The sequence below is a fragment of the Lagopus muta genome, chromosome 7 (assembly GCF_023343835.1).
Source record: "Lagopus muta isolate bLagMut1 chromosome 7, bLagMut1 primary, whole genome shotgun sequence".
In the NCBI taxonomy this organism is placed as follows: Eukaryota; Metazoa; Chordata; class Aves; order Galliformes; family Phasianidae; genus Lagopus; species Lagopus muta.
This window is the reverse complement of record NC_064439.1, coordinates 6,975,082-6,998,235: the sequence shown is the minus strand read 5'-3', so window position 1 is coordinate 6,998,235 and position 23,154 is coordinate 6,975,082. Positions and strand designations below refer to the sequence as shown.

Sequence of the window (23,154 nt, the reverse complement as noted above, 5' to 3'; positions counted from 1 at the left end):
GCAATTTAAGGTTAGGACTTTGTGTCTTAAAAAAAAATTAACTAATGTTTATATAAACAGTCGACTCAGGTCTCTACAGCCCCAGGGCATTCATGCAAGTCCTTCCTTCCCCAGAACCCAACCCAGCTTCCTTCTGTTGGCTGAAATTAGTAATGACGAATGGATAAATAAGCAAATACAAAAAATAATAATAATAATATTAAAAGATCATTCTGCTTGAGGCTGCAACTCCGCTTTAAATGCCTTCCTCTCTAGCACCATCATTTTCTCTCTCAACCGTGAATGTCTTAAACACGTGCAGGGGAAAACCTCTCACTGTGGAAGATGTTCAAAATATAGACTGCGAAAGAGGAATTTTCTCCACAATGTGCACTTTGTGCAGACAGACATGCACACCCCTAGAGCCTGATCTTTCTGCTATTAGAAAAGTCATTGCTCTTGCTGCTGAATTGCTACATAAACAGTGCCTATGGCTCAAGGGGCACCCTGAGGCTCCCCACATGCCAAACAAAGGAAGACTAATTTTCTGCCTGTAGAAACAGGAGTGCTGGGGCATAGAGTCCCTGGATAGAATGATCTACTTATAGCCATACTGCATTAAGGAGGATTCTGTCTTAAGGAGGATTCTTCTTTGTAGTAGAAAAACAGAATAAGGTGCAGGTAGGATACTGTATTCCTGGTGCTCCCTATTGCTCAGGAATGCTGCAGAGAAATAAAAAAGAATGTAAACAGAACAAAACAAAGCAGAAACAGAGAGTCGATTCTTATCTATCTTTGATGAAGCCAACGGTAGAGAGTCTTCTTGCTTACCCATGTTAATGTTTTTCTCTAAAGGAACAAGGTAAACACAGAGATTACTGTACACATAGAAAACCAAAAAAGGCAAATGGATGAGAAATACATTGGCAAGTTTGAAAAAAAATACTGAATTTGATAAGATGCCAACGGTGCTGACTGCTGAAGTGCAGGGACTTTGGTAGACAAAGATCTGTGTAGGGCGTGGGGTTGGTTAAAGGTTGAAATATGTATAGTTGCCAAAACCTCACTTTCTATCTGCCAAGAAAAGTAACTGTACTGATAAATAAATGTAAAAAGCAAAAATGTGATTCTTTATTAAGGCAGAGCACTGTCAGAGCAAGTACCAGTTTTCCAAATTAATAATGCCAGCCTCAGTGTATTCAGCACATGAATGCAAAGGTAACGTAAGAGAGGTGGTTATTGCAACCTGCCTATCAAGATGACCACTTATTTGCTTTACACATTTCTGTTATGTACTAAACATATCAGGCCAATAAATATCTGGTTTTTTTTACTGCTCTGGTGAGTTCAACGTTTTTAGCCTCTCTTTCTGGAATCTTTGTCACTTGATCTCTACTCAGCTGTGATACTTCATCTTGCATTAGATTGTAATACCAAAACTGTGTTCACCCACGCAGAGTTCCCATAGGACCCTACCAGGATACAGACAGTGATTAGTGATGAGGTAGGAGTGGGTTTCAGTCAACTGACATTTATGTGTATTTTATGTTTCTGAATTCAAACAGCAATCGCTTTTTTAAATTAGTGCAATGGCTTTAATTAGAGAACAGCAACAAAGAGGCTATAATTAAAAAAAAAATCAAATCACATGGTTGATGCAATGAGTGGTGTCTTTGTCATAACACACAGAGTCTGCTCTACTGTCGGGTTAGGTTCAATCATCAGTCAGCTTCAAGGGCAATCACTTCTAATTAAGAAACCTTTTAAATACTTCCAGGGAACACAGTCCAGACCTCTGTGGTACTGTAAGAACAGTCAGGCACACAATTCTTAAGGTTGTCTGACCTTCAAAACTGCATTTCATGCTGTGTGTCCCCATGGAGCCATCCAAGTCTTTCTTACCTTTTTGAGGGACGTGGTGGGGATGCCGTGATGGTTGGACTAGATGATAGTAGTCTTTTCCAACCTTACTGATTTAATACTAAAGAGCTAATCACCTTTGCTTTCGATAATTTTACATGTATTTATACCCAGAGAATAAGAAAGCCTACAACAGCTGTCCAAAAGAGTACTTACTTCTTGTGATTTAATGAGACATTGGACACTGAGAACCTGATGCTGAAGGTACTGTTTTGAATGAGATTAAATGTGCCTGTCTTTGTGGAAGTAAGTGGCATTCAGCTAAAAACCTTGAACTAGGTGGCAACAACAGGGTGTTTTGAATTAGAAGGAGTGATTCGGGGGCTGAAAGAAGGTTGAAAAAGTAAACAAAGCCTACGCCTTCCATATGAGGTTAGGTTTTTCTGATTCGTGGTAGATTCAATCTCACTCCAGCAGAGACTTTTTATGCAGACAAACTTCACCTCTTTGAAGAAACAAAGAACTCCACCGGTGGTTTCTCCTCCAATCTGTAAGAACGTGCAGTATCACTGATAACCTCCCTCATCCCAAAGGGATGGTATCACTGCTGCCCTTTGATATGCAGATGCAGGGAGTGGGACTGCTATACTTATCCCTGCTGGCTAGCACCGAGTCTATGGAAAACACAAACAGGTTCTCCACGTTTCCCCCAGCACAGCTGAGACCAATGGGCCACGACCAACCACCAGTGTCGCTGGGCGTTGGGATCCTGCCCTGGAGCACTGCATGCCACACGAGGCGGCTCATCCAGAGGTATGCATGTAAAACATCCCAAATTTTTTTAAATATAAGCCATAATTGATAGCTGGCTTCTACAAGGCTAATTTTGCCAGCGTTGGCGTTCAATGACTGCCACGCAGATGAGTTTCCTGTGAGTCACCTCAGCCCCAGCAGCCACTTCTGCACACAGCAGTCTGCTCTCCTCACGTTTCTGTGTAGAACTGGGAAGCAGGACTTTTCCCAGAAGCCACAGGGATGCCCGCGGCGAACACGGAGCCCGGCACGGCACTCTGCGGTGGCTCAGGGCGGGGCCGCGGCCTCCTGTGCTGACAGGCACCGCGCCTGATGCTGCCAGCCCTGCCCAGGGCCCGCAGGCCTTCCTAAACGCCCACTTCCATCTCAAGAGAAAAACAAACGACCTACAACGGAGATAAACCTTCTTTATAAAAAGAAACAAGCATCCGCCTCCCCGCAGACACTGCGCCCACGGGAACACCAAGCGCCACAGACACCAACGGACTCGAACCTCGAACCCGCCACCGAACCGCCCACCCCGCGGCTCGAACCGCGCACGCGCACGGCACCGTCAGCTGCCGCCCAGCCGCAACGCGACTGCGCAGCTGCCGCAGCCCGCCGGGCCGGAGGGGGATCGGGAGCGGAGCGGCACCCCCTCTCCCGGCCGCGCCATGGGTGACGCGTTCCGGAGGGCGGAGTCGGGCACTCAGGTGAGGCGCTGCCCCCGCTCCCCTCAGAACCCCCGGGGCGTCCACTTGGCGACAGCGGCTGCGCGCCGCGCCTCCTTTCGGCCCGGGGAACGGAGCAGCCGGCCTCATCCCGCCCCCTGAGGGCGGGCGCCGTGTAATCGCGCGGGCTGGGCTGGGCTGGGCGCCCCCGCGTCGGTCGGGCCCCGCGAGGGCGGTGCGCGAGGGGAGGGGCAGCGGCCCAGCCGCACCCGCCCGCCCCCGCTCCGCCGCCCTTCCCCCCGCCTGCCCTGGAGCGCGGCTCCGGGAGGGGGCGGGCAGCGCCTGAGGGGAGCGGCGGGCTGCGGGGCTGCGCCTGTGGCGGCGTAAGGCGGGAGCGCTTGGAGCTGTGGCGGTGATGTCTTTACGAGGGTTTTTTTTGCTCTGCCGCTCCGGGTGCTGTGAGGAAGAAAAGCCGTGAAACGGAGGGGGAAAGGCTGGTGGTGGTTTACGTGCTGTGCGGATGGTAGAATCCTGATCTTCAGACGCAAGGGGGTTCAGTTTGGGGGCTCTTCGGGTTTTTCCTTTCCTGAGGCGTTTGTTATTCCTGCTTGTAATCAGTAAGTTAATTACCTGGAAGTTTGTGTGTTACCCTGTCGCAATAACGCTGCGTGGAGCACATAAAAGCGTAGCAACACGAGTGGTCTTAATTATTGTGCATTAAAACGCCATTTTATTGTAAGGGACTTCTGTTCTTAAAGGCTTTTGGCGTTTAAAACGCTCGCTGATGACCAAACCTGAGCGAGGTAGGAACCCATAGCCGATGGGTTGATGGAGTCTTACAGTGCAATCGCAGGATCATGAAGGTTGGATAAGACCTCTCAGATCACCAGGTCCAATCCCAGCCCACCCCACTGTACCCACTGACCATGGCTCTCTGCCACATCTGCATGGCTCTGGGACCCCCCAGGGATAGCGACCCCACTGCCTCCATAGGAGCCATGCGCACCATCCAGGTAAAGCCCTTCAAGCAGCATTTCATTGAAAATAAGCTTCCTCCGACATCCTGGTGCTTAAGATCTGATTTCAGTGAGGATTATACGGAGATCACAGCCTTGCAATTTTATTCTTCAGTGAAATTAATGCAACAAATTAGAACGTCTCATAAAACGCCATTGGTACATCACAAATAAGTGATGAATTGCTAGCACACATCTTTGTGCCCAAAGTTTACAGAAGTTCAGGTGGAGCGGTTGTGGTGGTTGAGAATTAAGATTCGTCTCATGCATGAAATAGATTTGTACTTACAAATAGCCTGTAGGTTAGCTCACAGCCCTTAGCAGAGTTCAAGTATTTAATTTGAATTTCTTTAACATTTTAATTAAGTAATATCTCATTTCTGACAAGGCCTACACATATGCTTACCTTTATGCCCAGCTTTGTTGAGACTTATATGGTACGAGCGTGTGATGTTTTACTTGATGGGACTGCTCAAATGCTTGTTTCTTTATTAAAAAGATGGCATTGATAAATTATAAAAAAACATTGCTGAAATATTTGAGCATTGTCATTAATGACATTGATGACAATTAACTCATGCTGGATAGCTTATTCCCTACTCCTGCATGCACACCTGTGTGCAGTTTCATTCATGGATAATTGCACTTCTCAAGAATGCATACAAGGGAAGACCTGCCACCAGGATGTTGCTAAAAGGTGATGTTTTCTATGAAAGATGATGAAAGAGCATTATAAAGGAAGAGCATCTACGGCTAAACTACAGAATCAGAAGTCTGAATTACATGATTTCAAATTATGGGTGCTTTTTTCTCCGTGCTTTTTGCATGGCAGGGCTTTACCCATAGCTGTTCTGAGACACCTGACTTCCATCACTGAGGCCACCCTTTAATCCCCATAGGTGTTCCCTTTCCCCCATTATCTAGAAGGCTCTGTAAGTAGGCAACGTGGAAACGCTTCCCCTGGAACACAGCCAAGGCAGCTCCTGCTGGTTTGGGAAAACCCGCCTTGTCACTGTCTGTGCCTGCAGAGGTGAGGGATCCCTGTCTGCTGTCTCATCACGGTACAGCTCAGCTGCTGTCACTTCTGTCAGCGTGTGGACAAACCCTTGTGAGCTGGGAAGGCAAATTGTTCATTCCTTCTGCCAGAAACCCCACTGCTCACAGTGTGACACTAATGAGGCAAGTGCCTTTGGAGATTCTGCTTCAGAACTCAGAAGTAAATAGGAGTTTGATAAAAACACAGGTGTGCTATCATCAGCAAATTACCATAAATTACCTACAGGAGGACTGCTCAGAGTGAGCACCTGTAGTTATTTAAAATGAGTGCATAAACTCATTTAAACAATGACGGATTCGTATTTAAACAATAGCACTGCTCTGCTGTGTGTTTCCAGTGCTGTGGCAGGAAGCTGAAGAGGTGATAGTCTGAGAAGAGAAAGGGGCTCTTCGTTTCCAGAAAAAAAAGTCTGCAGGGAGTGTATTTGTTAGTGTAGAGATAAATGAAGGAGCAGCAGGCTGCAGGGATGTGTTTCCTTGGGGCCTTGTGTTGCAGTCCGGCAGTGCTGCTGCTCCCAGCCCCCGTCCTGTTGCAGGGAGCTAAAGGGCATCAGGAGCAGCAGCCTGTGGTGGTTTCCTGGCTGTGACAGCTTGCAGTGCCACATGAGGGGGGCAGGAGCCCTTGCCCTGCTGCTGGGGAAGCTTTTCCTGCCATGGACTGGGGCTGCTGCTGCTGCGGTCTGGGTGGCCACAGCTGCAATTTGGGTGCGTGTGTAGAGGCTCAGAAATGTTTCTATGTTCTCTTTACATGTCCATCCAGTTGTTTGCTTCGCCCAGGTCGCAGAACCCTACTGGTTCCCCAAATACTCAAGAGTTCTTGGCGTGTTCAGTTTGCTGCACAAACACGGGTGGTGTGGCAGGAGAGTCTGCAGGTCCACAGCGAGGTCAGCCCCAGCGATTCATGGCCCCTCGGTGGGCTCGTCAGAAAGCTCTCCTGGTAATGTGGGAATGAGCAAACAAAGGTGAACACATTGACATTTTCTTAATGGAAGGGAATGCTAAAATGTCAATGGAAATGTCACACTTAGATTTCCATCATGATCACTTCAAGTAAATTCAGGGCCCTTTAATGCGGCTTTATTCCGCTATTAAAGGCAAACACAGGCGCACAACTGTTTAAACAGCTTTTAAGAGAATTCAGAGCAAAAGCTCCTCCTTGATACAGCAGGGAGGAAAGTGAGATAAGATGGTGTACATTTAAAGCTTTGTGCTCATTCCATGACTGGCTTTAAGGAGGATGCAATAAAACCAAACAAGATTTCTTTTGGTTTTGCTGAAATCTTTAGATGACAGCTGGGTGTCCTGCAGAATTAAATACTTGGCTCTGGCAGTGCTGCAGGCATCCCAGAGCGTCCTTTCCCACGTGTGTTGCTACTCATGGGGAACAAGAGCATTGGGTGAAGTGCTGATTCTCCTGTGCCAAAACTGCACTTTAGAGTTGGGTGAGTATCTGCTGGGTACACGGATACCTGTCAATTTAAGAAACTGTCCATGAACTTTGGCTAACTTGTTTTACAATGGGCTCGCTTTGCAGTGCACTTTGGAGGAATTCACTTTACAAATCTGGACTTGCTTTACACAGGTTCTTGAAAAGCCATTGGTGGCTAATTGCTTTGGATTGTTTTTAATCTATACTGTGTTTGAACAAGTAGCTGTAATGCAATAGGAGTGGTAGCCCATGGGAGTTCTGCACAACTTTTCAAATTAATGTGCATGTTTTTACATATAAGTGTGCTAAGACTCGCGGTGGGTAATGCTTCACCTCAACCAGTAGTGTGCAGGTGATGATTGTTACACATAATCTTCTGTCCTTTTGTTCTGTCTGATGCCTGCACTGCTCTATACCAGATGTTATCTCCTATGAAGAAAGGTAGAGGGAACTGGGCTTGTTTAGCTTGGAAAAGAGAAAGCTCCAGGGAGACCTCATTGTGGCCTTTCAGTACCTGAAGGGAGCATATAAACAGAAATGGGAATGGCTGTTTATGAGGGTGGATGGTGACAGGACAAGGGGGAATGGTTTTAAACTGAGACGGGAGGTTTAGGTTGGATATTAGGAGGAAGTTTTTCACACAGAGGGTAGTGACACACTGGAACAGGTTGCCCAAGGAGGCTGTGGATGCCCCATCCCTGCAGGCATTCAAGGCCAGGCTGGATGTGGCTCTGGGCAGCCTGGTCTGCTGGTTGGCGACCCTGCACACAGCAGGAGGGGTGAAAGTAGATGAGCATTGTGGTCCTTTTCAACCCAGGCCATTCTGTGATTCTATGATAATCCCTCTTGTTAGTCTGCCTGTGCATCTTTTGTGTTTGTTTTTCTATTTCTCCTTTATTTCTCCTGGTGTAAATCTGTTCCTTACTGCCATTGGACCTGCGTTTTTGTAAGGATGGAGACTTCTGCTGCTGTTCTCCATATTGTGGGTTTGCATATGTATTTATGAAAACATTTTAAAATAGAAGTGTCATTGAAAACTCCCTGTTGTTGGAATCCTTTGCAAGTGATTCCCAAGCTCCATTATTTTGAGGTAACAGCATGTCTCTTCTGTCTTTTTGTTAAAGCTGCTTGCGCGCCTTGAGGGCAGAAGTTCTCTGAAAAACCTTGAACCTAATCTGTTTGCTGAGGAAGGATCTCCTGTTCATGGTAAAAATGTATCTTTAACATATTTATGCAAACCTGTCAATGTAAGAGTTGTAATGAAAGAAGTTACTGAGCTCAACGGAAAGGAGCTCATCCAGTAATTCCTTGAAAATCCAGGATGTTGTTGGACAGCTTTTCCAGGTTGTGAAATTCCATGGATTTCCAGTGGAAAAGGCTGTTCTGAGTACACAAAGCTTGGAATACCTGATAACAAAGGCAGATGAATCAGAAACTGAAAGGCTCATGCTGTGAGGTACTACTGTTGTTGAATATCTATCTATCTATCTATATGTACGTGAATGAATGAATAGACTTAATATGAGAAGTGTGTGGCTGCAGCACTTATCAACATGTCTGCAATTTGGATTGCTACAAATTATAGCAGGTTCAGATGAAATAGAAGAAAAAGCAATAAAAAGAATCAAGATAATTGGATGAGGGATGATGCTCAGTCTACAAACGCAGTCTCTGTGAGCCCATTTGTGTATTATTTTGCAGCACTTGGGACTACATTAAGAGTTGAGCAATATATGATTCCTACCCACAGAAGTTTCAAATGTGATATAACAAAGACAAAGGGCAGAGAGATATTGGTAAGTCATTGTGAATGGAGCAGAGAATAGAAGGTGATTTAAATACTCTCCATTCTGAGTTGTTTTGTTACCCGCACGAAGAATCCTGAAAATGGTGTATGCTTCAAATGCCTCCTGAAGTTTTATTATTGAGGATTTCTTTTTTGAGATGAAATACTTTTCTTTTTTAAAAATGCAGGATTAGAAAATGCTATATTTTGGTCTGTTTTTGTACTTCACATATAAGAAACAATTGAGGCTGAACGGGGCACATCCTGGTAGAACAGCCTATGAGAAGCCTCTCTTGGGGGCCAGTAATTGCCCTCACTGCTTCAGTCAGCAGGGTTTTATAGTTCCATTCATAACATATCTGCCTTGATCTTAGAGCTCTGTGGGTTGTTCAAGGCCGTCCAAACACTCCTCCAGAACCTCTGCTCTGAGATGGATGGGAACTTTTTGATTTCATCACCGGTTTCTCTCTGTGCCAATACATTCACTGAACTTATAAAGCACTTCTCTTTTTCTTTTGCTTTTAACCAATGGCATGAATTATTATCTGTGCTGCTCATGCTTTTTGGCTGACGCTAATGGAGTTGTGTAATGTTAGCAGAAATCTTTATATATATATATGGACTTCAACTTTTATTATATTTTTACTTTGTCTTTTAGTACCACAGTATATTTATTTATGAGTTCATGTGTTTTTTTCACATGCATTCTCATTATCCAGTCCCTGTTGAATGTCTGCCTCAGTTTGTCAAAAACCTCATTTTCAGTGGGTCTTTCTACATGGCCCATGAAGGAATGGTGAGATGAAAGCAATGCAATGACCTAAATTTTTCTTTCCTGATGGTATTTGAAACAAAGCAGCATGAATATATAAAGCTTCAATAAGCCATACAAAGGTTACATCACAGTTCAGTGTTCGTAACACGTGTGTCAGAATATTATGAAATAGGGACTGTTAATAGAGGTCCTGCTGTGATATTCCAGTCACTGCTTCCAATTATGATGGAATCGTATATTTAAGAACACGTGTGTTAATTACATACCATTTGAGCTCTTTTGGAATAGAGCAAAAATGACATGAGCTTTAAATAAGCTTCCTCTATAGCCAGTCATATTTCTTCTGTGCCATTGGCAAGAAGGTGTGGGTGTCCATACAAAGCTCTGATGCGCAGCAGTAGTGTAACACCCAGAATTAATTTGAAATAAATATTATGCCTTTCTACCCCACTTACAAATATCAGTGACAGCTTCTACACAGTATGATAAATTACTGGCCTGGTAACTTCAAGGTATTTGATGGTACGAAACCTGCAGTGCTGCTGCTGAGGATTCCAACAGCCCGCTTCTGAACACAGCATCACAAAATAGATTGACCAACATTCAGGAGCGTAACGAGTACAGAAAAGTCTCAGGACTCTTGTGGTTCTAACAGTGACACAGAACTGATGGCTAGGATGGAGCACAGCATTTTGTTTTAAAATAGATTGGTGTTATATGAATACTGATGTTTACAGAACATCATTTAGCTTATCCTGCATAGCAGAGGTGTTGTTCAGTCTGCCCGTCGTGGGCCTGTTCTGTTTTGTCAGTAGTTCAAGCTGTTAAGAGCCCAGTGGTGTGTTGGGTTGCTCTTCAAAACATACTTCTTCAGTCTATCAGTGCTGAATTTCTTATCAAATAATTCTGATAATCCACCTTGATCTGTCAAACCTTCCCAGCCTAACTTAACCTGGTAGGTTTGTCTTTTGCATGTTCTGCCAATCTCATGGAACATTCCTTTACTGATACTGTTAATGTCAGGCAACAAGAATTCTAACACAACAATTTCCCATTATCTTTCTTCCATGTTAAAGTGTCTATTCCTACTCAGTCTCTCGGGCTGCTTCCATCCTTTGAGCAGTACCTCTATACTAATCCTCCCTTCAGAGTGCTTTGACATTAATGGATGATGCTGGTCCTGATCCCTCGCTTTCCTCCATGACCTAATGTGAGAGATAGTGTCAATGGCTTTTTGAAAACACTGCTGGCCATACTTCCTGCACTGCTGTGTCATCGTTTGTCTGCTCTGATCCAGAAGGATGAATTTCCCTTCCTTATCTTACTGTAGCAGCCTGGCCTCTAATTGAAGGAAACCCTGCATTTATAGTTACTCCTATAAATGGGTTCTGCTTTGCATCAGTTCTTTTTGTGGGCAGTCCCTTCAGTAATCATGAAGGCACAGAAGTGCCCTGCTCCCTTGAGGTTTTCTAATAGCCCAAACTGTTATTCTGTTCAGAGCATCAGCATAACTTAAGTGTTTTGGTCAAACTCCAACCTGGGTGCACATCTTGTTTAGCAACATGGAACAAACTTTAAGTCTTGCTGTTAGAATTTATAAGCCAGCACAAAAGCTCTTCATCGAGCTGTAAGTTTTACTTAAGTCTGTTAGCTCAGCCCAGAAGAGGCCCCACCAATGTTCTTTGTATGGCACTAATGGAAATAGTAGAGAGCTTTTGATAAAACATTTTCAAGTGGATGAAGTCAAACGCTTACTGCACAGAATGATGGATTTGCATCACTACGAATAGCAAATCAGATTTGTCCACTGCTGCTTCTGAAAGGGCATGGAATTGCTGCATTCTTTGAAGGTGTGTTGTGTGAAGGTCGGTCTAACAGTCTGCATTGCGTGTTGGCCTAAGCCGGCCATTGACCTGGGTTCAGCAATGCCATTTGGGGCAGCAGAAAGCTTGTGCTGAAGCCAGTAGCAAGCAGAATGCACGCTTTGCTCTTTAATGACAGATACCTGACACAATCTTCTAGAAGATTTCAACAGACCTGAGCTGTGGGGGCATGACCTACCCAGCGTGTTTAGGACTTCTTTTGGGTGTTACAATTGCACCAGGGTTCTGTTGTGTCACCGGTGCAACGCTGTATGTGGCACAGCAGAGCGGTGACTGGCTGCAAGTGGTGGAGTTGGATATTGCAACTTCTGAGCAGGAAGAGAAAGTGAAGATTAATGGCATAGGAAGTGTAGTCATCTTTCATCTCAAAAGTGGGGAGAGCCATTCAGAACAGGTAAGTATGGATTTGGGAGGCAATCCAGCTTTTAAAATAAATTTTGAAGTAGCAGAAATTCAGGAAAATGAGGTTGCAGTGTTGGATAAGCAGGGCATTTCAGTAGGGAGAGGTGGGCAGTTGAGTGCCATTGAAATGGGTGCATTGTTACATCAGGTGTCAATGGCTTTAAACATTTGCAGTGGGTGAGGAGCTTAGTTCTTCACTGCCACACTTCCCAAACTGCATCTTGGCACTGTGTGCCCTTGCAAGCAAGGATATCATCTGTAAGTTAAGTAGTGACTTGAAAACCCCTGTTAGCTGAGGCAGGAACAAACGTGTTTAAGTGCAGTTGCAATTGATTCTCTATTCCTGCATCACCGCTATAGAAAGTTGTGAACAGAGAACCTCTGCTTCCAACAGGAGAATCATTGCCTGGAATTAAGGTAATCTGTGAATTCCTCTTGTTGAAAGAAGCAGCTTCACGTGATGAACACAGAAAAGAGTATGTGTTAAATATACAGGCATTCTCCTTACGGTCACAGGTTCCAGTGGGATGCTGTGATGTGTGCAGATAGCAGACAAGCACAGGACAGTTTGATTTTCTCTTGGTAGATGCATACTAGCATTTAAACAATTGTTATGTCTCTCAAAGCTTTCGAAAATGCTTTTTCAAATGAGTGGAATAGTGAGTATTGGTTCATGAACACTGAGAGTTGACTCGGAGCCCTCGTGTGACAGCTTGTTCTTTGTTTATGAACAGGAGATGTCATTGAATTCCATGGTCCAGAAGGAACAGGAAAAACTGAAATGCTTTATCACCTGATAGCCCGCTGCATCATTCCAAAATCAGGAGGGGGACTGGAAGCCGAAGTCATGTTCATTGACACAGACTACCATTTTGATATGCTTCGTCTCGTTACCATTCTTGAGCACAGACTGGAGCAAAGCACAGAAGAGATGATGAAGCACTGCCTGGGAAGGCTTTTTCTTGTGAACTGTAACAGTAGCACCCAGTTACTTCTCACTCTTCATTCTCTAGAAAACATGTTTTGCACCCACCCCTCTCTCTGCCTTTTGATTTTAGATAGCATATCAGCTTTTTATTGGATCGACAGGAGTAACGGAGGGGAGAGTCTTAACTCGCAGGAGATGAATCTGAAGAAATGTGCAAACTTTCTTGAAAAGCTTGTGAGGGAGCATCACTTAGTCCTGTTTGCCACAACACAGTCCATTATGCAGAAATCTACAAACTCTGCTGAAAGCTTCTTTCCTTTAAAACTTCAGCATGAAATTGATGCAGACTATCGACCTTATCTTTGTAAATCATGGCAACAAATGGTAACCCACAGGATATTTTTTTCCAAGCAATTTAATTCTGGCAACAGTAAAGGTTTTACGCTCGTTTCCTGCCACCTCAAAAAAAGCCACGGTGCAAAACGTTCATTTAATATTGCAGAATGTGGAGTTCAGTTTTAATTTCAGTTGATCGTTGGAAGGTCTGGCGAATCTTGGTGCTTAGGCCTGATTTGCTCTAGGTAGGTTTTAGTGCCTTCTGAATGAGCTGTTTGTTGCTGGGTGATTAAAAACTTTTGTCACTGATTTCTTTAACAAAGAGAAGGGCAGAAGGCCTTGGCGTTTTTAACTGCTGTGGATGTTCAGTCTCAGCTAGTGAGAAATGTTGCGATTATTCATTGGTGCTTATTGCGAAAAGGAAATTAAATCAAGAAAATGGCAACTGAAATAATTTTAAACTCCTGGTGTCCTTCGTTAATGTAACCTCTGCAATATGCAGTCAAACGTACTGACTTCATTTCTGGGTCTTATGCTTTTTAATCCTCTTCTTCCAAGGTACAGAAATAGAAGCCTACTTATCCGTGGGGTAGACTGCGAAAAGGCCAAGTGTTCTCTTTCCAAAAATATGGGTCTGGGTTCAGTAGCCAAGGACACATGAAATGCATCCACAACTCTGCCTGAAGAGAAGGATTTGTCTTCACAGCCTGTTAAATAGTAGTAATCCTGGCTGTGGTTCTCTGGTCTCACAGTTTCTCTGCTAACGTTATCATAAGCTCAGAGAAACAAGGATTTCAGGTGTTTTGACCTTCAGAAGCTGATGGTTTTGAAGAATCAAAAGCAAGGACAAAAATGGAGGCCTGGTTTCCGTAAGTGAAGGAGGAGCTGAAGACCCAGCTCTGGGTACCCATGAGTCTGTGCTGCATGCAGCAAACAGTTTTGACAGTAATGACATTGACAGTAACGAAGTATGAGTTATGGGTTGGTTGTGGTGGTGTTGGTTTTTTTAATGCTCAGACAAATTTCTTTCTTCCTCTCCCTCATTATTTCCTCCCACTTTTTTCCCTTCCTCCATCCTCCTTAAGAAATCCAGGAATGCCATGCCTCTGGTCTTTACCAATATGGATTTGCCACATACAGAGCATTTGTGTGCAGGATTTGGCATGCAACGTGTTGCAATTCTGGCAAAGAAAATTCAGAACTTATGGGAAATGCCCTACAGATCTGGCAAAGAATACCATATTATTTATTAACCTAGAGTGCCCTTCGAAAGCTTCAAAGTGCTTTACAAGAAAGAAGATTGCACACAGTACATTATTTAATACAAAAACTTACATTAGCTTACAAATTTAAATGACTCAAACAAGGGGAAACGTTTCTCACAGCAATATTCATTCAGTCTTGTTGCACAACACGTTTTATAGCTTAGACAGAACAGATTATTAATCAAAACACATATTTAAGAAATATTTTGCCCAGTATCTTTTTGAGAAAGGTGCCTTAAAAAAAGTCTATGGTGAGACTCTCACCTTTTAACTTGCTGACTTCTGAAGCCTGCCTTTCCAAGCTGAATGCATACCTGAATTCCACGCAGTATCTGGGTGGGCTTGTGAACCCAAATCTCCATACGTGGAGCTGGGAGCGCACATCCGTGCTCCTGTATGTGGAGGCAGGCACCTGCGTGGTGTGGGCAGAACTCTGTGAAGATGCTGAGCAGCTCTGCGTCCTTCCAGCCCAGTGCTCCTGCCCAAAGCAGAGCAGGTGGGAGAGGTGCCAGCAAAGTCACTTCTCATTGGCAGGTGCTCCTGGCTGTCAGCAGTGGGGCTTTGGGGAAGCTTTTCAGCAGAAGACCCATGGTTAATGGCAAGTAAACAAACCTATCCTTCACCTACTCATCCATTTTTAACTTTGTTTCATCTTGAATTCCATCACTTTCACAATGATTTTAGTTTCATTATTCTTTCTGTGGGAAACTATGGGTTTTTTGGTTGAATTTTTCATCTTAAGCCTCCTCTGATCATTTTTTCGTGTCTTCAGTTCTTTTCTTTGTGAGGCATAATGAGTGAAAGTTCTTTTTTTCACATCTCTGCAGTGGTGATGATTTTATCAATTTTGTCATTTTGTTTGTGCTTTCTTTTCCATCACCACTTTTCCTTATTTCAGAACTGACACGAGGGCACAGCGACAAGAAGAACATAAAACTGAACCACTCCATGTAGAGTGGGCCGGAGTTCAATGCCTTAATAGGAGTGGGCACATCCACTGTGAATTATTACACAGACACACTTGCACGTTTTATAAGAACAGCTGAGATGATGCAAATAGAACTGCAGAACCTTCAAATGTGAAAATTAATGGGCTGCATCATTTCTACTTTCAAAAGTCAACAGTTCCCTCTTCTATCAGTGCACAGCTCTGCTGAAGATGAACTGCTTTCATAAAATCATACTTGCTGAAATATGTTTGAGGGAGAAAAAAAAAAAAAAAAGCAGTGGAAATGTTCTGGCATTCCCATCTGGAATAAAAGCTTTTATAATATTCACAATGTAGTTCATATTTTGCATTGTACCATAAAATAAATGCCTAAGTTGAAATGAAGCCAAAGTTCTAATTGATTACAAAGTGTTCAGCTCAGGAGATTTTGAAACTTCACATTTATTTTTACTTTGAGTGCAGACAAATTTACTTGTGTTTCTAATTCTCTGCTGATTGCAGTGATGGTGCACTGCACAGTTGTTGTGGATACACAGCAAACCCAGCTTTCAGGAATGTGGAACCCCTGTGTATCCCTGTGCATCTGCAGGAGGGACAGGCAGAACACCGTCTGGGAGTGCACTGACCTCACCCTCTGCACAAATTGTGCTGTTTAGATAAATGATAAAGGATGAGAGTCTAAAACATAAAGAACTTGGGATAAAGAACCTGGCAAGCAGCAGTTTTGTACCTCAGTTAACTGTGGGTATTACAAATGGTCTTCAGTGGGGACTTTTCTCCTCCAAAGTCTCCTTTTTCACCCAGCCCTACGTGCTGCCCAGTTTCCAGCCCACTGGGTGACCTGCAGTGCTGCTGCCAGTCAGGAAGAGCGTTTTGGTGATTGGGGCTGAGCAGGTCCAGTTGTTGGAAAGTGCCCTGTGAAAGTGCCACTGTGCATTAAGTGTGAGAAAAGGATGCATATACCCTCAAACTCTAATTTATCCACGTATTTCTTAGAAATGAAAATCCTTTCATGTCAGTGTTGCTGCGCTTCAGCTGAATGTTGTATTATGAGGCTTTTGTAGTTGTAGGAACTTTGTATTTCTCAGAATTTTGTTTGTTGCTTCATTTGCAACACTGGATTAAAGCAGCGAGCATAAAATGAAGAGGAACTAGTTGGGCCTTTTTTCCTCATCCTTTTATAATGAGAGAATTTTGTAGCAAAAACAAATGAAGACCTTCTGCAGGTTTTATATTTATTTTTAAAATAAACCCAGATTTCTACAGACACCTGTAAAGTAAATGTCATTTTTATATTCAGCTTTTTTTTTTTTAATCCTAGACTTTTTAATAGAGCAAATAAAACACAAGAAACAGCTTGCTTGGTTTAAGTTTCTACTTGCTCATAAAATTGGAGTTTCCTTTCACTTGCGTATCTGGTGCCAGCCACCGAAATTTCCATGGAGCCTGGAAATGGCAGAAGGTAAAGATTCTCGGGTGGAAACGTGCCTGCAGTTGTGTTTTATTGGAAACTAATGGACAAAGGCAGAAAGCAATGCCACTGTGATGGCTGCTGGGCATAAGGCTTGCACCATGTCCTGGAGAGGAACACGATATTCTGCTTCTTTTCTGTGGCTGCCATAATAATTGTCTCTTGAACCTCTTTATCCAAATATATTTTCATACAGAAGGATCCAGCTGAGGCAAACTCAGTGCCCACCTCAGGAGAAAGCCCTGCCACGATGTTACCCTTCAGCTTATGCAGGAAGTTGCAGTGAATTCTCCATTCTGTAATACTGACCTGAATAAAAGCTGCAGGTTAAATGTTTGCTGCAACTACAGAGCAGTACAGACTCGTGCATTTTGTAAGGAAGGGAAGAGCTGGGAGGCCTTTGGCAATGGAAAAAATCTTTTTGACTGGGAAAGGAGAATCAACCAGTACAATGCATCTGCATGATCTTCTGGATAGAAAGCTCTGATGCCCTGTAGCAGCCTTCAAAATTAAACGTCTGGCCATCTCTAAAAGAAGACAGCAGAATGGCACTGAGCTGTGAATAATGTGTAGTGAGACAAAAGGATTCTTGAACAGTTGACTGACATGTCTAGCATGGTAATGCTTTAAAGTTGGCTGTAGCTGACTTGCAGGTTCTTCCCACCAAGAGACAGAACTGGTGATGGATACAGCTATGTAGATGCTGCATTATTTACAGTGAAGGTGAAAAATCCTTCTGCTTTGGACCCAGGAGGAATTAAATGTAAAAACAGACTTCTTTATTGTATGGCTTTGTTTTTGTTTTTGTTCCTTTTTTCCCTGCAGTTCCAGGTGCCTTTTCCAGCAATCAGCACTTGCTCCAAAAGCACTCTCACAGCTTTCTGTGTCAGGACCATGCTTCACTGGAAGTAAATAGTTGTGCGTTCACCCTTCATTACCAGTGCAAACTGGGATGGAGCCCACGTGACCCATCAGTGTAACTGATAGAGAGCTTTGGAGGCTGCATTCTGTCTGCCACCAGGAGTAATTTCACATTGGAGCAGAACCCTCTGAAAAAATGTGACTGTGACTTTCCTTGGGAAAAGCTTGGCAGGCTTCCTCCTGCTTTCCCACACTGCTTTGCATCCTGCCCCAGCCAACTGGTCCATGTACCTGTGTGGGCCTCGCGCTCACGGAGAGCGGTGACGAGATGTCACCACCTTGCCAAGTGCTGGGGAACAGCCACGTTCCCAATCTTGGCACTCGTACTGCAGGACTTGGCACCGCTGCTGTACTTTATAATTTAAACCATTTGTCAGGGTTGTTTCTCATGCATCTAGCTGGGCCCGTACTAAAGACCTCCTCACCCTCTGGGGAGAGATGAAAGAGAAGAAATCTTGGCTTCTGAGGTTCAGAAAGACAAGATTTTTAGGCTGTTGCTACAAAAAGCTGCTTTGGGCAGCCTTGCCAGTGCCTCCCACTAGTAGGTGGTAGATGGTGCTGGGCACGGTCACCTACAGCACTTTGAGCCACACTTTCCCACTCTGCACAGCCAAAATGAAGACACTGGTCAATGAAAGAGCAAGTCCCTGTGCTTTGTATGGCTGGGCTGCCAGCTGCTCCTGCAGACACTCCATTCAGTGAAGGATCCTTTCTCACAGAGTGCATGGCTCAAAGTGTCATCCCACAGCCATTACAAAGCTATGCTGCCTTTGGACCATGAAAGAAATGGGTTCAGAAAATCAGTGCATGTTAGCAGAGATCTCATCAGAGCAAGTTTCTATTCATCTCCAGAAGTTTTGACAGCTCTGAAACTGCTTTTGACTCACAGAATTTCGTCAGAATGTTTTTCTGATGTTAAAAAGTGATTATAGAAGAAAGCAAACAAGGCAGCGCATGGCACACCACAATTCACAAGGCACAAACAACTTCAGTCCCAGGGAGATCCACAACATGATACACAATGGCACTAACAGCACCAAAAGAAATTGACCATCTTCCCAGAGAATACAAAATGGGATCTTTAGTTGCAGAAATGAACTCCAGCATGGGGATGGGAAGGGGCAGAGAAGAAGGGAGGCTGTTTGGGGAGCAGCTTCAGAGTTTGCTAAAGCATGGAAGAAAGGAGAGCCATGTGGTTGTCAAAAGCTGAAGGAAAAGAGCTCAGCTCACCCAAGATCCTATAGAAAATGTCCACAGTGACAGTGAATGGCAAACAAGCTCTGAAATGGTAAGGATGCACCAGGAAATCCCAATGACTGCCAGTAAGAGGAAGATCTGGAGAGGACTGGACCCTACTGAGCTTGTTGTGGGAACAGCAGGTTGCCTGTGCTCCTCTCACAGCTCCTTCCAGCAGGGGATGGGACACAGCTCAACCTTCTTGCCCATGGGAGGCCCCACCACCAACCTGCTGAGCAGTCCTGTCCCAGTGCTTACAGAGTCATTGTGTGACTTTCCCTTATCCTTTATTTTAACTCCTTAACTGTGCAGTTCTGCAGTAAGGCTGCAAAGCTTGCACTTCAGTTGCACTAAGTATTAGTGGGATTTGTCTCTTATTGCTGAAGCTCCTTAGCTCTGCACATGGCTCTGCTTTGGTGAGATCTCGTGCCTGGGTTTCATGTAGAAGAAAATCAGGTGGTTTTGCTGCTCTCAATGAGGTTACATCTATCAGCTTCAGTGACATTTTACCCAGCCCTACCTGTATCAGGAAAGGACTGATGGCTAAGAAATCAGGGCAGCATAACCAAGCACTGAGATTTCAAAACAGCTTTTTCTTTTCTTCCTTGTTTGGGTTTTATTGCCACTACTTGTATTTCTAATAGGAAACACACATTTCCCAATACTTCCTTTTCTAGTAAGTTGTAGTTTGTGTTGTATCCTACCCACAGGGGGATGTGAGAGGCAAAGGGAAAGGAAAGGGCACCGTCTCCAGTCCTCTCCTGGACTGAATCCATGCCAGGTTGGACTGTGCGGTACACAGCGGTGTTGTTCCACTACTGCATTGACCAGAGATATCCAGGACAGTCCCTGAAAGACAGTGCAGGCAGAGCTACAGGTAGATAGAGAACTAAATAGAAGCCATGGATATAAAGAGAATAAAATGCTGCAGCGTCTGAAAGCCAAAAGTGAAACTTTGAGCTATTTGCTCTGCATTTCCCCTTCTACACACACAGCACAGCTGAATTAGAGCCTGCAGATGGAAACTTGCAGGCCCAGAGCGCTGAGGCTGGTTCTCCAGATCTCTTTTGATCCCACAGTCTGTTTTCTCCAGGAGCAAAGTCTGCCTTCAAGGAAAATAAAGCAATACAAATGAAAATGCTTTCTGTTCGGATAAGAAATCACAGAGTACCAGCACTAAAGTTCATAATATGCTGAGTTTCCAGTATTTCAGTGCCAGTCCTGTCCTGTCCTTTATTTGAGGCCAAAATCATTATTCTTGGGAATAGGTAGGTTTTCAGACTCTCCTTCCAAAAACCATTCAGTAGAATTATGGGACAGGATGTACTAAAACTAAAATGCTAATTCATCCCCAGACTAAAACACGCAGGCTCCAGGATTCTCAGTGTGAATGACAGCAACACATGGATAGGACAGAAGACATTTCGTCTTGCAAAGTCATCATCACACAAAACAGGGCATTCAGAGGGAATGGAGGAACCCTTCAGCTCCAGCAAGTCTAATGAAAACAGAGTGCAAGGTAAATACACTTAGGCTGTGGTCTCCCATCCCAGACTTCCTCCATGTCTGAAGCAATGTGCCAAAGCTCAGCGCAGTGCATCTCCCTGTGCCAAAAGAAGTCTGTCGTAAAGCAGAATAAATACAAGTACAGGCTGGCACTGGGACTGGAGCTTCATCTTGTTTCAGATTTGGCTTGTTTGCCTACAGGTCGCACTAGTTCCTTGGGTTTGGCGCTCAAAGGAAGACCCTAATAATCCTGGGTAGGGTGACGTTGGGTTTTGGACACAAAAGAGAGATCAGGATATAGTCTTGATGTAAAGAAGCAGCAGTCTCTCCCCTCCCAGTCTTCTGCATTGTCTGAAAGCCTTAAGTGTTTGTGAGTAAGGAGTTGGCTTTTTGTAGCTTATGGATAATGGCCTTGTTGAAGTCAAGTATCCATTTTTAATGCACAAAAGGAAAAGTAGAAGGAAGTTGAGAATGCAGCTTGCTGAAAGTTCTGCCATGAAACAGCAAAGCTTAAAGGTCTGTTTTAAGATGATTTAGCAAACACAGGTCTGAAAGGCCTGAGCACTGCTCTGCTTTGCACAAGTAAGCAGGCATCAGCCACTAAATGCATTAATGCTATAGGTAGGGTCCATGTTCACCTCCACCCACTAGCACAGGTCACAATATTGCTTGTTTGCTGGAGGTTTCTGTAGCTACCATTCACAACCATATGCCACAGTAACTCCAGAACAACCTATAGATGTAAATGCTAATGAGTACAGCATATGCTAAATGATAAACCTATCAAGAAAAACAGACCTAATGCAATGTGTAGAGACAGATATGGACAGTAAAATTGAAACATTTCCCATGTGAATATTAAAAAAAAATGACAGGCTAAAAACAAGTCGAAGTCTTAATGGTCTGCAGAAAGTCCCCCTTGCTTGATAACAATGGTGCTTATCATCAGGCTCTGGATATCTCACCAACAATAGTCAGCTTTATAATGTAGATCTTGATTGGTTTTATCAGTTCTTTTCACTGGGTCATAACTGCATTGTTTAGGGCTGACTTTGTGCAGAAGCCACCTCAGCAATGCACTACTGAGCGTGCTGCTCTGTTGGCACCACTCAGAGTCGTCAGTGTAACGAAGGGATCTCAGCCTGCAGAACCCCAGCTAAAGTTGCCTCCCACCAATCCACCACATGCTGAATTCCAGCAAATTGCTTAATTAACGTACTGAATGCAAACTGTGCTCTTGTCTGTGCTATGGGTAGCTGGAAACACCCTTCATACACGAGCAACAATGCCTTGTCCTTTAACAATGTGGCCTAGATTTTATCTGGCCTTTTCTGTCAAGAGGGATCACTGGGAGCCCATGTGCACACACCCCTTGTAAATTTTCCTATTTCCCTGTACAGAAAATATTTCTGGTTAACTATTTTGGTTATCTCATTTATTATATTCCCTCTTTCTAGAGAGGCTTATGCATATGTTTAATGCATGAATAGGTCCAGGGAGGTCAATGGGAAAATTTATGTGTTTAAAGTTAAGGGTGTGCATACATCTTTACAAAGTCAGACTGGACTTTGTATCTGTGCCCAAAGCTTTTCTCCAGCTGTGTCTGCCTGCACATACCTGACAGCACCAGGTCCCTAACACTAGTCCATTATTCCTCCCACTGGAAAGTTGAAATCCACCATTTACTGTACGATCGCGGTATATGGCTGCAGTCCTTTTTCCTGTTTCCGTCCCAAAATACTCAGAACGTGGGGCATGAAGCAATGAGTGTGGTGGCTGGGAAGGAACCTGCACACACAGCCATGCTGCTGCTGCTGTTCTACATTGCAGCCCAGGGCCTGCAGTGAGACCCCCTGCTCACAGGTAGCAGGTTGTGATGACCTGCGCTCGCTTCCATCTCATTCTGGCTCAGAATTCATGATCTGTACCCCAGAAAAAAAAAAAAAAAAAAGTAGCTATGTTTTTCCTCCCCTGGTTTCATTTTCTCTGATGCAAAGCGTGGGCCAGTCTAAGATTCCACAGAGCAGAAAGGCAAGCTCAGTGCAAAAGCGTAGCTGCTGCCTACGTCATGTTAAGCTATCAAGTAGGAACAACATTTTTGCTTGGTGATTACATTCTATCCCATTCTAGTGCAAGCCAAGAGGAGTCTCCTGCGGTTACAGCCAGGGAATGGGAGATGAACACTGAGCTGCTCTTGGCTCAGCTCATCCTTTTGTTTGTGCTGGACACATGGTGACACTCCCCTCCCCGGATCCCAGAGCCTGCAAGCCATTTGTTTGCATTGAGGACCAGACCAGGCAGTGCTCTCCTACCAGCACATACATTGGGTGCTGCCCTGCTGACAAAGCAGCCGTCTGTCCTTCTGCTTCACTGCTCCAAGTCCCATGGCTCCCATCCGAATCTGGACAATTTTTTTTTTGTCCAAATCGACATTTTTTGTACTGGAGAAATCGAACATAAAATTTTCCATCCTATTGCTATTGAGCCAGTCCTGCCAGTCCTGAGCCCTGCTGGGCCCTACCAGAGCCACATGGCTGCATGGATCTGATTGCACAGAGCAGCCTGCAAGAGCAGTGCCTCCATTTGTTGTGCTCTGGTAATAAATCAATCCCTTCCCTTCACTAGACGTTAGTCAGCAGACTCTTACTCATGCTTTTCTCACACAGCAAGTCACTTCCTGGTAGTATCCGTGTGAATGTTTCTGCATCCTTACCTTCTCTTCAGGGGAAGCAGCTTGATGAAGTTGGTTTTCAAGAGATGCTATTTCTCCTGTAAACCCACAGAGCCAACAAATACCTCATTTTTCTACTTACATTAAACTGCTATCAAGCATTCCATCTATGGAGTGTCCCATACACCTTGGAGCAGCAGAGAGACCACAGAGTTTTTAAGA

At 44.3% G+C, this 23,154-nt stretch overlaps 1 protein-coding gene across 2 annotated transcripts; it reads left to right on the top strand.

Moving 5' to 3' along the window:
- The first annotated feature begins 2,930 nt into the window (after positions 1-2,930).
- On the top strand, positions 2,931-17,521 carry XRCC2 (X-ray repair cross complementing 2). 2 transcript variants are annotated; one of them, XM_048951528.1, is made up of 4 exons: positions 2,931-3,344; positions 7,928-8,009; positions 8,505-8,599; positions 12,384-12,488. In XM_048951528.1, the coding sequence occupies exons 1-4, from the start codon at positions 3,306-3,308 to the stop codon at positions 12,444-12,446; spliced, it is 279 nt and encodes a 92-aa protein (XP_048807485.1). In that variant the 5' UTR covers positions 2,931-3,305; the 3' UTR covers positions 12,447-12,488. The 2 variants fall into 2 exon arrangements, with proteins under 2 accessions (XP_048807485.1, XP_048807484.1); XM_048951527.1 differs by lacking the exon at positions 8,505-8,599 and having other exon boundaries at positions 3,213-3,344; positions 12,384-17,521.
- Positions 17,522-23,154: the final 5,633 nt, after the last annotated feature.

Excerpts from the sequence above, each read along its gene's own strand:
- XRCC2 (XM_048951527.1), top strand. The coding sequence starts at position 3,306 with ATGGGTGACGCGTTCCGGAGGGCGGAGTCGGGCACTCAG. Across the intron at positions 3,345-7,927 it reads GGGCGGAGTCGGGCACTCAG|CTGCTTGCGCGCCTTGAGGG; the intron begins GTGAGGCGCTGC and ends TTTTTGTTAAAG. Across the intron at positions 8,010-12,383 it reads GGAAGGATCTCCTGTTCATG|GAGATGTCATTGAATTCCAT; the intron begins GTAAAAATGTAT and ends GTTTATGAACAG.